The sequence below is a fragment of the Tamandua tetradactyla genome, chromosome 1 (assembly GCF_023851605.1).
Source record: "Tamandua tetradactyla isolate mTamTet1 chromosome 1, mTamTet1.pri, whole genome shotgun sequence".
Taxonomy (NCBI): Eukaryota; Metazoa; Chordata; class Mammalia; order Pilosa; family Myrmecophagidae; genus Tamandua; species Tamandua tetradactyla.
Genome location: NC_135327.1, coordinates 34,168,066 through 34,180,485, shown reverse-complemented (window position 1 = coordinate 34,180,485; position 12,420 = coordinate 34,168,066). Strand labels below are relative to the sequence as shown.

At 44.5% G+C, this 12,420-nt stretch overlaps 1 protein-coding gene across 7 annotated transcripts in view; it reads right to left on the bottom strand.

Moving 5' to 3' along the window:
- Window positions 1-464: 464 nt before the first annotated feature.
- The window catches only part of NFATC2 (nuclear factor of activated T cells 2), a 163,631-nt gene continuing 151,675 nt past the window's right edge, over window positions 465-12,420 (bottom strand). For 4 of the 7 annotated variants that reach the window (XM_077113995.1, XM_077114002.1, XM_077113964.1 and 1 more), the window contains one exon: window positions 465-3,525. In XM_077113995.1, the coding sequence (XP_076970110.1) occupies window positions 3,470-3,525 (56 nt within the window). In that variant the 3' untranslated portion in view covers window positions 465-3,469. Of the gene's footprint in view, window positions 3,526-10,512; window positions 10,601-12,420 lie in introns of all 7 variants that reach the window. The other 3 variants (XM_077113974.1, XM_077113979.1, XM_077113988.1) reach the window with 3 other exon arrangements.

The following is a 12,420-nucleotide window of genomic DNA, read 5'->3' as shown; positions in this document are numbered from 1 at the left end:
CACTGGCCAAGGCTGGTTTGTTAAGATGGATGTCTTGGCCACTGGATGTAAACAAGAAATAGCTACATCAGTGCTTCCCAGTTCTTAGAAGGAAGCCACTCAATTAATCTTAGCCTTTGTCTATGCTGGAAAATTTTGGACATCCTTTGGATAATGCATCTGATGATTATCTACCAGGATTTGATTTGGTTGGCTCTTAAACATTTAGGATTCTTTGAATTTAAACTCTTTTTGAACCCCATTACAACACAGGATTTTTTTTTAAAAAATCAAAATCGCCTTTTAGGTTACTTATTTTGGAGATGTAGACACTGTACAACACAGATCCAGGCTCAGCACTGAAGAAAGCTGGCTTCATTCTCAAGTAAGAAATAGCTGATCCCTTCTCCCGGAAAGCATCCCCCTCTTTCTCCAGAAGTGCTTTCTTCTAGGAGATAGATGACTGACAACCAGGCTCTTTGAGATTCTTTTTTTTTTCTTCAATTAAAAATCAAGATGTATTTAAAAAGGAACACTTGAAAAACAATTTTGACCATTTATAAATATTTCTAACTCCAATAGGGGTGCAATATTTTGAGGACAGATTTAAAAAGCATAAAAATAAAGATAAGAAAATAAATTTTAATACATACTAATTAATTTGGGTTGCTATTATATATTATCAAGCAGCAGTGTTTTTGTACAATTACAGGAAGACTTGCAAACTTTGGAAATACACTACATTCAGCAACATGATAGATTTCTGTCAGAAGTGCTACCTATTTACATTAACTCCAATGTAGCAAGTGCAAATCTTGACTTAACTGAGATCCTTCTAAAACACGTGCAACACACCCATCTTTATCATTTGGACATCCTTACTAGTTCTCTTAGAGGATCTATATTGCCTCTTCCCATCCTGAAAATATTCATGAGCAATTAACTCTTGGCAAAATTTCCTCCTGGCATTTGTATCTGACAAAACTTTCCTGATAGCTGTCGATTCCTAATACACTTTCTTTTGCCTGTTTATGACTCAAGACTAATGCTTTTTTCTTTCTTTCCTTTGCTATTTGGTACACTTGTTTATGAAAGTGCTTCTTATAATATTCAGCTAAGAAGTCTTAGAAAAAGAGGGCTTTATTTGTATGTTATACATACACACACGTATGTACGCCCAAGAGGATGAGCCGCCAGGAGGCCCTTTTCACTAACATGGTTAGAAGACCGATGGAAAATGCATTAGTCCTTTTTCACCCCGTAGACAATGAAGCTGAGCTACTTTGCTACAATAGCAGGAAGGCACTTGGGTAAAACATTCAGATAACTGAGGAAAGGCCAAATTCCCTCATGTGCAAATATGGCTCCTAGCCAGGGCAAGTGAGAACAAATCACTCACCAAACACTCTTAATTCTTCCCCAGTGAAGTCAGTATTGCTGGAGAGAAAATTATTTAGGTAAAGCTGCTTGTTGTATAAGGAACATTCTTTGTTCATTAAGAAGAGTTTAGCATCCCAGAAGCTCTGCAGTAGCTGTCAACTTCTTATTGGCCTTCTGCTTGTTTAAAGGGGAATTTTTACTAACGCCGTGCTTGGGGTGGGTAGAGGAGGGGTCCCCTGTTTGGGGGAAAAACAAATACCAGGTATTAAGCAAAAGGTTACAGACAAGTGGGTGCATTCTCTCCTGTATTTGAAGCACTAAACCCATCAGGCTAAGGTTACTAGTACTAAGCTCCTGGCCTAGCCCTCAAGAAGGTTTTGATTCTGGGTAACGTAACTTGCCAGCCAGGACTTGGAAAAACCCACAGTGGGTACTTAGCCTCCATGTTTCTCTCCTTAAAAGCTGCTAAGAAGAGAGAAACCACACTGTACAGTCTTTTGAGGAGTGCAAGGAACATTTTACAGTTTGTCGTTGATCACTGGGGAAACAGTGGAATGACTGAAAATGAACCCCCAGCTTGTCCTGGGATGTCAGCAATAAATGCAAACAGAAAAACATCTGTGAGTAAAAAAACCCACCTGATAAGTACTGTTTACAAAAATGACACTAACAGAGGAAGACTCTTGGTGAATATCATTGTCACCACATACTCAGTGGAAAGAAACAATGGGGGGGGAACTCATATATAATATACAACTTGTCTGAGCAGAGCCGATTCAAACTACGGATAGGAGTGTGAGAGGGTTCACTTCTAGCAGAATGCTGTGTGTTGATAAGGCAGCTCACGCTGATAGCTTTTCTAGGCCAGCAGTCCAGCGCTGAGAGAAGATTAAAATGGGTTCAGGTCAAAACCAATGAACTTGGGGCTAAAGCTCAAGCTTTATTGTTCCTCTCCTGGAGTCTAGGGCACAGAGGGAATTCAGCCCTTTTGCTCTCTCATGGAGGAACCCACTTAACAAAAGTACTCAGGCCTGCAAAATTGCTTCATTTACTGACGATTTTACTTAACAAAAAATACCTTTTTTTTTTTTTTTTTTTGCTTTTTTGTCACTTTAACCCTCTGCCACTCCTCCTCAAAATCCATTGCACATGCTTGTGATTCTTCTATTTCATGGAAAAGCGCTCTCACTTTTAGGAAGAAAGTGGGGACCTTGAAAAGCCATTAGGTTGTAGATTTGCAGCTGAAGGCGCTTGCTAGCTGTAGCCTTGGTTAACTTCTCCAGGCCATGGAAACTCTGCATTAGCACTGACCACGTATTGCAGGGGTGAAAGCAGCTGGCCAGGACAGCTAGACCTCTAGTTGCCTTTGCCAGCTTTTTGAAGCAGGAAAAAAAAAAAAAAAGAAAAAGAAAAATATAAGAAATGTACAGGTGTCATAACTTAATGCCGAGAAATTTTAACAGGTGATCTTGTGTCAGCCAGAAGGTTTTGTTTTGGAAGGAAAGAATTCCAAACTAAAGCTTTAGCTGTGGCCCAGTGGTGGCAGGGAATAATCCTCCCTAGGGATGATGTTCCAGCTTCTCTTTTTACCATGAGGGTTTGGGGGTTCTTCGGCCTGCAAGCCAGACTCTGGTGCCACGTTGCTTTGGTTGCTTGGTTTGAGAACTCCTTTCCTTCAAAAGGTACAGGAGCTGTATCTGTGACCTGGAAAAACGAGTGCAAGGGGTGGGCTTTAATCACAACACCCACATCCTGTGTCCCCCACCCAGCCCAACCCCCAAAGCTCCAGTCACTCCATTCTCAGGTGAGTTTGCAGCTGTCTTGTTCGGAATGGGTTTTCAGTCAGCAGGCACTTAATGTTTGGATGGAACACCATTAAAGTCAGTCGGGATGCTCTTCAGGGTTTAATACAAAAATAAAAAGGAAGAGCGTGCTCGCTGGTGTTTATAGAGAGGTGGTGAGCTCCTTATTCGAGAGTCAGCTTTGCACCAACACATTGTTCCACATGTGGGCTCCGAGCCGGGAGATGTACAGTAAAGGAAACAGAAGGTGGGGGGCAGTGGGAGGCTCCAGGGGTCAGATACAGAAGGTGTCTTGCTAATGGCTTCTTCTATGTCTGATTTGTGGCAGGAGGTCCTGAAAACTCCTTCCTGATAATTTCATTGACTACAAAAGAAAAGAGAAAGAGAAAAAGAGGAGAGGGGCAAGTGAGAGGGCACCAAAAATATGTATGATTAGATTGGCTTTCTAGAACCCAAAACAATCAAGCTATTTTTTAAAACAGTTTTTCGCTCTTCATCAAAATATCAATATAAGAAATGCCTTTCTATATCATGATTTTTTTGTTGTTTGTTTTCCGAGAGATAATAATTGGGCTATGGATTTGTTAGTCAAAAATTGTCCAAATGGTAAATTTCAAATCTTTGTGGCAGAAATGGAGTTGGACCACAGGGCATGTTTTAAGAAAAGTTTCTCTTCCTCTGTATTTAACATATTTGAGGCTCTCTGGGATATACCAAATTACTGCAATTATTACAGCATCCAGAAAATACGTATTAGATGATTAAGCCTGTTAAAACCCAATTCTTCCTTCCAAAAACCCTATAGTTCTCAAAAGCCGGGGTTTAAAAAGAGACCAAGTGGGAATACAGCAGACAAACATGAACTAGCCAATAATTTAAATGTAACTTCTAATTCTTTCGGCATAACAAGGAATTCCCCCCACCCCCCACTGGTGAAAGATCAAGTTGGGAGTCTTCAGAAGTACAAAGGGTCCTCAGAAGGGCTCAGGGAGTTCCATCACCCCTACCCCTGGAGTGCAATTCCTAGCAGGGAAACAAGACACTGGCTACCTTCTCCCAGGTGTCTCCCAGGCTGGCCACTTTATCTAAGGCAGTAAGATCTTGGCTTGAGTGAATCTTGTAAAAGGGCCTCCTTTAATACTCTTGGAAACAAAAAGTGGCTGCCAAGGTCAGCCTAAATGTGAGACAGATTAGTACATGTTCCCCAAAGTGGGTGTACACCTTCAGTTTTGCAGTTGGATTTTGTCAACTGGTCTGAGGGGCAGATGAGAGAAGGTAGGAGGTAGCTCCGTTCCGGGAATCCCACCAACCCACCAATGGCTGAGGAATCTTCCCTCTCCTAGTCCTGACACTCTGAATTCATTCCAAAACCTCTTCTCCCTTTTTCTCACCTTAGCCTTATCCTAGATAAAGTTACAAAGGTGGAAAATTAGCAGTGGTAAAACTAGGCGCTTCTGGATCTAAAGGTGGTTTTCATCAGAAACCCAGCTGGGAGGCATCTGTTACCCATAACAGCAAGTGCAAATACATACAAGGGGCTTTAAGGAACCTAATGAGCCAGATTCTACTCCCAGTTCTTGTGCGAATTAGCCTTGTGGCTTTACAGCTCTGCACCTCAGTTTCTTCAACTGCAAAGTATGCATGATAGCTGAAAACAATCAGCATGGCACCCCATGAATGGCTGTTAGCCTTGCTGGTTGGTAGTATCAGAGTGCTTTGTGTCAGATTTTGAACTGTGCCTTGCACCAATGGGTTTTGTTTTTCCAGGCCAGAAACCAACAAGGCACAGCCCAGCATTCTTTAGATGCTTGTTGCAAGCAGTTGCAAGGTGACGTTCAGGTCCTGGAGCTCACCTTTGCTGCCTCCTTGCTTTGTGAACCTTGCCTTGGTGACTTAACACTCTGGGCCTCAGTTTTCTCACCTGTAAGATGTGGATAAAAATAACATCTACCTCCTAGGGTTGGATGAGATAGAGCAAGGAATGAAATTATCCCAGGGCCCAGCACATGGTGGGTGTCCCTTTGTGGAGTGGCAATTATTGATAATGTAAGTCTTAGAACAGCAAACCCTTCCAAAGGGTGCACACGGATCCATGAAAAGAAACACAGAAGACTAATTACAGGGCCAGCCAGCACTGACTGAGCACTCATTGTATCTCAGGGATGGTACAGAATCCCAGGGGTGGGTCCTAAAACAGACACAGTTGCTGACAGTGCTCAGAAACTGAGTGAAGAATGTCAGCACCCCCCCATACAGCCCCGCTCTGTGAACCCTGCAGGGTCCGATAAGCTGGTGGACCTTTTCAAGGCAGATGCAGTGAAAGCAGAGCACCAAGGGGAGCTGGGGTCAGTCCAGCTTCATGGGGAGCTTTTGAAAGCCCGGATTTTGGAGGGCTTCCTGTTTTCTCAACCTGGGAAACGAGAAGAGTCAATCCTTAATGGAAACTTTCCACAGCCTCCATTTTCTAAAAATAGCCGGTAGGTAGAAGGGACCTTTCCCTTCTCACAACAAGGCGGGCTGGGGGGACTGTAGCCAGGGCCAGTTTAGGGGGTAGGAAGTTAGGAAATTTTTCAAACGGGCAGAAAGAAGTGATTTTTCCTCTCTTTGCCTTCTGAATGCTCTTATCAGGTAGAAACCAATATTGTATCTGTAAAACCCAGCCGACGCTATGTATTTAGACCTTCACACTTGCTGAGCAAGAGCTGTGCACTTAGGCTCTGATTAGAGACCTACTCAAAGCTCGCTGGAACCTCTCTGGGTGAGAACTTTCTTTCAGAAACCTCAGAGCTAGTTCCCTTCCCAAGGAGAAGAAAGTTCTAGCTGGGTGGTGGTAACTGCCATAGAGCCACGGCATCTGAAAACTTGGGGATCTTCTCCACCATTTCATCACTCCCCAGGTCTCCTACCTGCATGAGTAGAAAGGAAAAGAGAAGGGGGGGGTCTCCTTCACAGCCTTCTAAGCACTTCATTGTTGTCCCCAGGAACCTCTTACCTCTTCCACCTTGGCTCGTGGGTCTCCCCCTCCTCATTTGGCCCCTCTATGTGCCCAAGGTCTCCCTTATCCTAAATTCAGGACTGAGCCCTCCTCCTCCTCCTTCCCCAAAAGCCCCCGCACCGCACCATGGCGGTGACAGGTCCCCTGCGCTCACTGCACTCCAGCCACACACACTGGGCCTGCCCCTGCCAGGATGGCGCTTTTCCCTGCACTTTAAAGAATCTCCTCCCATCTTCAGGTCTCTGCTCAAACACAGTCTCCTCCGTAAGGCCTTGCCTGGCCACCATCTGTGGGAGGCATCCCCAGCTTGGCCACACTAGTGCCCTCGCCCAAGGCAATTCGCTATTGCTCTGGGTATGGTCTTGTTCCCCCACCCATCCACCCATGTCCCCAGACTTCACATGAGTACCTTGGTACATAGGGAGCAGGCAATAACGTTAATGAATGAGAAAGGGGAAACTTCTAGAGGAGCTAAGTAACTTCCCGTCACACTGGCAGGACAGCTCTCCCCCCATCCCCATCCCCACCTGCCGAGTCTGACTCCAATGTCTAAGGGCTGACCCACTATCCTCTATCATTACCATCAATGCTTTAGTCAGTCAACGAATATTCTGCACATTTGCCAACTTCTATATGTTTTCTCCACCCTTCTCCCTTGCCCAAATCCTGGCTTTTCTTCTTAGCCCTGTTCCAATACCACCTCTTTCAGGAAGCCTTCTACCACTCATGCCATGATGCCTTTACTCCCTCCAGGAGCAAGTACTGAATTCTCAAAATGCTTTGCTTGTCCTTTCAGTGCCAGATTCTTGGAGTTATGTGTACCCCCATCATACCTTGCATAGCAACCTGCAGACAGTGGGCGCTTAATGCATGCATCCTAATTAAAAGCCCATCAAAAGGCCTCTGTTGGAGGAGTGCCCTCAGCCTAGGTCAAATGGGTTGCCAAAACTGACTCGTCCAGAACCTTTTCTTTCCCCTCAAAGAACAGGAGCTGTTCACATTTACTGAGGAGCAACTATGAGTCAGTCACTGCACTAAGTGCTCCTGTTTAATTCTCATGCCAACCCTTGTAATAATAGAATTATCATCCCTGTCTTATAACTGGAGATAAAGAAAGGCAGTTGCATGATATGGCAGGTGAGGGGGATTAGGATTTGAACATAGGGCACTTTTTATTAACCCTTATACTACATGGCCTCTATACCTGGTAAGTAGCTGGATTCACTGCTTTTCTTCTGGGGACCCAGAATCCTTAATGTCTTGTTCATGAGTTTAGGAAAAGGCAAAGGCAAGGGCAACTTCTGGTCAGTTAACAGCAAATCCAGTCCTATGCAGGGTGGTTAAGGGAGTTACCACTCTGCAACTGAGAGTTGCTTTCTCAGACCAGAATTGAAGCCAGGAGTGCTGAGCCCGCCACAAGCACTCTTGACCCTTTTACACGCTTAGAAGCCCAGTGCTAAACACTGATGAACCTATGACCTCAGGTCAGTTTGTAAGCGGGTTTCTAAATTTCTAAAGCTGAAATCAGAAAGGAAAAGGTAGATTTAAGTATGTAAAAATTATAAATTTTTCTCTTCAAAACTCCAAAGAGAAATATGTAATCTTTTTTAGCATATATGACACAGGGCCATTTATATATAAAGGGGAGTTACAAATCAGTAAGAAAAAAAATGGTCCAATAAAAATGACTGCAGATGTAAAAAGAATATAAGAGGGTCAGCAAACTTTTTCTATAAAGGGCTGGATAGTATTTTTTGACTTTGTGGGTTATATGGCCTCCGTCTCAACTACTGAACTCGGTTGTTGTAGTGTGAAAGCAGTCATAGTCAATATGTAAGCAAATGGAATGGCTTTTTGTGAAGTTCCAATAAAACTTCACAAAAAAAGGGCCATGGGTCAGATTTGGCTCGAGGGCTATAGTTTGTGAACTCCTAGTATATACCAATGATAATGAAGAAAAGGAAGCAGGGTGCTTCCTTTGCCTGCTTTTTTGGGAATTACAATCTGGGAGAGCAAATGTCTTTCACTTGAATTGTTAACCAAACAATCCTGGATTGATTTAGGGTTAAATTCTAAAAACTGGAATTGATTTTTGCTAGCATTCTTTCAGGCCAGCTGGATCACCCTGCCCTAGGAATTTTCAGATCTGCTTGAAGGCCCAGACTCCTGCATTCTGACTTCAATTCTTTTCCTTCCTGTAGCCAAGTTCAGTGGGTCTCAAACTTCAGCCTATAGAAAAACGGCTGTTTGGGGCTAGGGTTGTATACAGAAAATGACATAGATATACTTAAGGTGCTATTTTAATTGACTACAACCATTTTTGCCTTAAGTGCTGACTTGGCTCTGAGTGAGCAGCAGCAGGAAGGAGTGGACAAGCTCTGCCCTGCTTCTCTCCCTGGTCTCAAGCCTGTTTTCTAAAGTCTGGTTAGATCACATGAGCATGGACAGCACACTGTCAGAAAGACGCCTCCTCCAGCTTGGGTGGGGGTCAGGCAGCCCCAGTCTCCAGACCCAGGAAAGGGATCAGAGAGCCGTGGCAGGTGTGATGCCTCACCTCCCTTCTTTCTCTGACATCCTGCAGGGCTAGGCTGAGTTCACACAAAAGCCTCAGGCCTGGGTCGAGAGAAGAGGACTGGATGTCAAGATGTGTCAGCCAGAAAGCTATGCGATGCTCTCAGGGAAAACTACAAACCAGGCAAGAGAAAGCTCCAGGGCCTAACCTCTCTTCCCCACAACAAACATCTGAGTGTGGAAAGGGGCAAAAGAGGAGAGCTGGCCTCTGGCCTTCCCCTGTGACTTGTCTCAAAACTGGACTGAATTTGTCATCTGAGGACAAGGTTCTCCTGAGGCTATGCTTCATTGGCTAAGTAACTTTGCCAGCCTTTCATCCTCTCCCAGCCATCCTTGCGTGTTCTGAGGTCACTCGGGAACTTCAGAGGGGCCTGGCCAGACGGCAGAGTCTCAGTGAACAAGACAAAAAATGCTTGATAAGACTGTAGCCCAAAGCTGCGGGTGGAGTCTGAAAAGTTACATGACAGTAAATCCCCTCTGACTCCATACAGATCAGAGCTGGGTGCTGCAAACCAACCAGGGCAGAGGGTAAGCTGAAGCCCTGAGCCAACTTGCCCAAGTTCCCAGGCCCCTGCCAGGTCAGAAGCATTGCCAAGTTTTAACAGTGGGGGGAATAAGCACACTCAAAGCTGTCCAATGACGTCTCTAAGTGGTTTACACTCTTACCACTTCCATTATATTTTTGTCATCCTGAGTCTTCAGATGTGAAGCCCTTAGGAGGAAGGCTGGCACCCAGTGGGTATTTAGCAAACATCCCCTGGCATTGTTACTGCCCTGCAGCTGTTGATGGTTTTTGATAATCGCTGTTGGGAAATGTTGGCATATCTCGGTGGGCCCCACTCTCAAAGAAATGTGGTTCTGGGACATCAACTCTATTGTGGGTGCTAATGGGCATGACAACGATGTTTGTTTTTATTGGGCTGTTAGTATGGGCCATCAGAGTGAGGCTACCCAGGACTTCTGGATCTGGCCCATGATGTAATGACCCCACTGTCACACAGAGACCATTCAAAAGTAAAGGACCAGCAAGCTGGGAGGATGCAGATGTAGCAGGTAACCCAAAACTATTAGTGACTGCTACTCGGCAAATAGGCTCTGTGTGCTAGGCACTCTGGAGGGGTGATGTATACTCAGCGTTCTGGGAGGATGGGGTGGCAGTAGTATCATTTAAAAAGTGGAGGCACAGAATGGAAAAGTCACTTCCTCAATGTCCCACATGGACCTGGTCCTCAAAGAGCATCCTAGATTTCAAAATCTAGTGTAGATATAGACCCCTGGGTGGAAGCCCAGTATCCAAAGTCGATCAAGGTCAACATACTATCTCATATTTCCCAAGGCAGAGTGCCCCACCACAGGTAGGTAGCCTTACTTAATTGAATATGTAAAGCAAAGAAGGAGCAGGTCTAGTGTGGGAGTAGAATGCCCCAATGCTGGCTAGAGGAAAGTGGCCTTGCTTCATTTTTCCACGTAGGAGAGACCTGGAATAGGGCGAGGGGGCCCCTTGCAAAAACATGCAAAGCCCAAGAACCTTATCTCCTTGGCTCCCAGCCCCAACTTGAGCCCTAGGCTCACCGATGGCGAGACTGAGTTATCCCCAGGGTATCCACTTCAGAAGTGGGGGGGAGGGGAGGCCAGCCCTTAAGGGCTAGGAAATGGTATCTGTGAGGATGGTTGGAAAGTGAGGAAGGAGGCCCTTTGGGTCATAAAGTTTTCTTTTCTACAAAAAATCAAGTTAAGGAAACACACAGCTGGAAAACAAAAGGAAAGGCAGAAAATATCCATTACCTTTAACTTTGATTTCTTGGATCAAAGATCACAGTCATTCTGTTTCATAATATGTTTTGTATCCAGCTAAGGTGTGTGTCTATCAGCTCTGAAAAAGATGTGCAAAATCATTTTTGAGAAGAGAAATCACCTTTGACCTCTATTCTTCCAACTCATGTCAATATCATGCGTCTAACAATATCTCTTAACTAACAGCCATGCAAGAACCCAGGATAGAACTTAACCCTCTGGCTAGAGTTTAAGCCCAAATTTTGTATCATTTTAACATTTTTGCCAGAATTGATCAAACACCAGGGTAACAACTGCTGAGATGAGAATTTCATTTGTATAAATAAATAGGGACTTGAGATCAAAGTGTATCAGCAAGATTGTGTTTTTCTAAGCTAGACAGCCCAGCCCTGCTGCTAGTATGTCATGGATCTTTGAATCATGGCCAACTAAAAAGATAAAATAAAAAGGTGTCTCTGGATGAAGTCAAAAGAAAACCAGAATGTCATTTAGGGATCTGCTGCACTGTAATCTTTCTTTAGGCTTTTATACTAAATTTGGCCCCCATTTCCTTCTTACTAGTATAATAACCTCAGTGCTCATGCAAATTCAGGAAACTGAACAGTTGCTTCCTTTTTTTTCTGACAATGCAAATAAAAAGTTACTATTTTTATCGCCCCTGCCAACTCAGAGCAATGAAGACTGAAAAAAAATTATGAACAGTCAATTTTACAGGCTACGAAATAATAACAACGCAATCCCCCACCCTCCCAATCTTCTTTGAATGCTCACAGCTCACAAGGCCAGAGTCCATTCTGAGTGCCTAATTTAGAAATATTTTCTGGGGTTAGTTCCTTACAGTAAGTGATGTGACTTGTATTGGATTCAGCACCATTAGCAACCTTGGGTAAAATAGAATGCTCTTTCAAGGAGAGGTGGGACCTTCTGGAAATCACATCTTCAAGAAAGAACATTTAATAAAGAGGTCTCTAGCAGTTCTGCAGTCAAAGACCTGAATTCCCAAATAGTGGGATCCAGTAGGCTCAGAGCTTGATGATGGGCTGGCACAGCCTAGGACAAAACCACCACCCATCTGCCCTTAGTAGCTGCTGGAAACACGACATGGGCCACATATTTCAGGTCATCTCCTAAAGCAGGCTCTCCAAAATTCCAGGCAATATGGCCCTAAGGCAGCTCCTTCATTGTACTTCCCCATCTCTACTACAAATTGGTTTGTTCAAAACCCAAGAGAAGGAGGTGTTGTCAGATCATTCACTCAGGGCCTTAAAATACCTCCTATGTCCTACAGTGGCCAAATGAATATTTTCAGCCTGGACCTATGCCCTGAATTTCAGACTTGGATATTTAACTGCTTACTGGGCATTTCAAACTGAACATAGTCAAAACCAAGCTTCTGGTCCTCACTAACACACCTACTTTGTCTCCTCCCCTTCCCCCCCAAAATAGCTCTACTCTACTTGTTCCCATGATAGCAAATGCACATTCCCTTTTTCTGGGTATTCAAGCCAACCTCAACAGCCCACATCCCACCCATATGCTCAAAATATATCTAGGAACTGCCAACCGCTACTGCTGACACCCCAGTCTTGGCTATGTTGATCTCCTGCCTGGCTTACTGCAGTGGCCCCTCACCCATCCCTCTGCCTCTGTGCAGGGCCTCCTAAGTCTCTACCTAACAGCAGGGTGATCCTGTTGGAACTCAATTTAGAGCACATTACCCTCATTTCACTCAGTTGTGACACAGAGGCCTTCAGGGCTCTGCACCATGGGAACCCTCCTTGTCTTATCTCCCACTAATCCCCTTGGCCCCCACTGAAGTTACTCCCCACCCTGCCCTCTCTGCAGAGGGAACCATACCCCGTCCTTCACATTCCTCCCTGTGATACCCCCTTAGGGTCA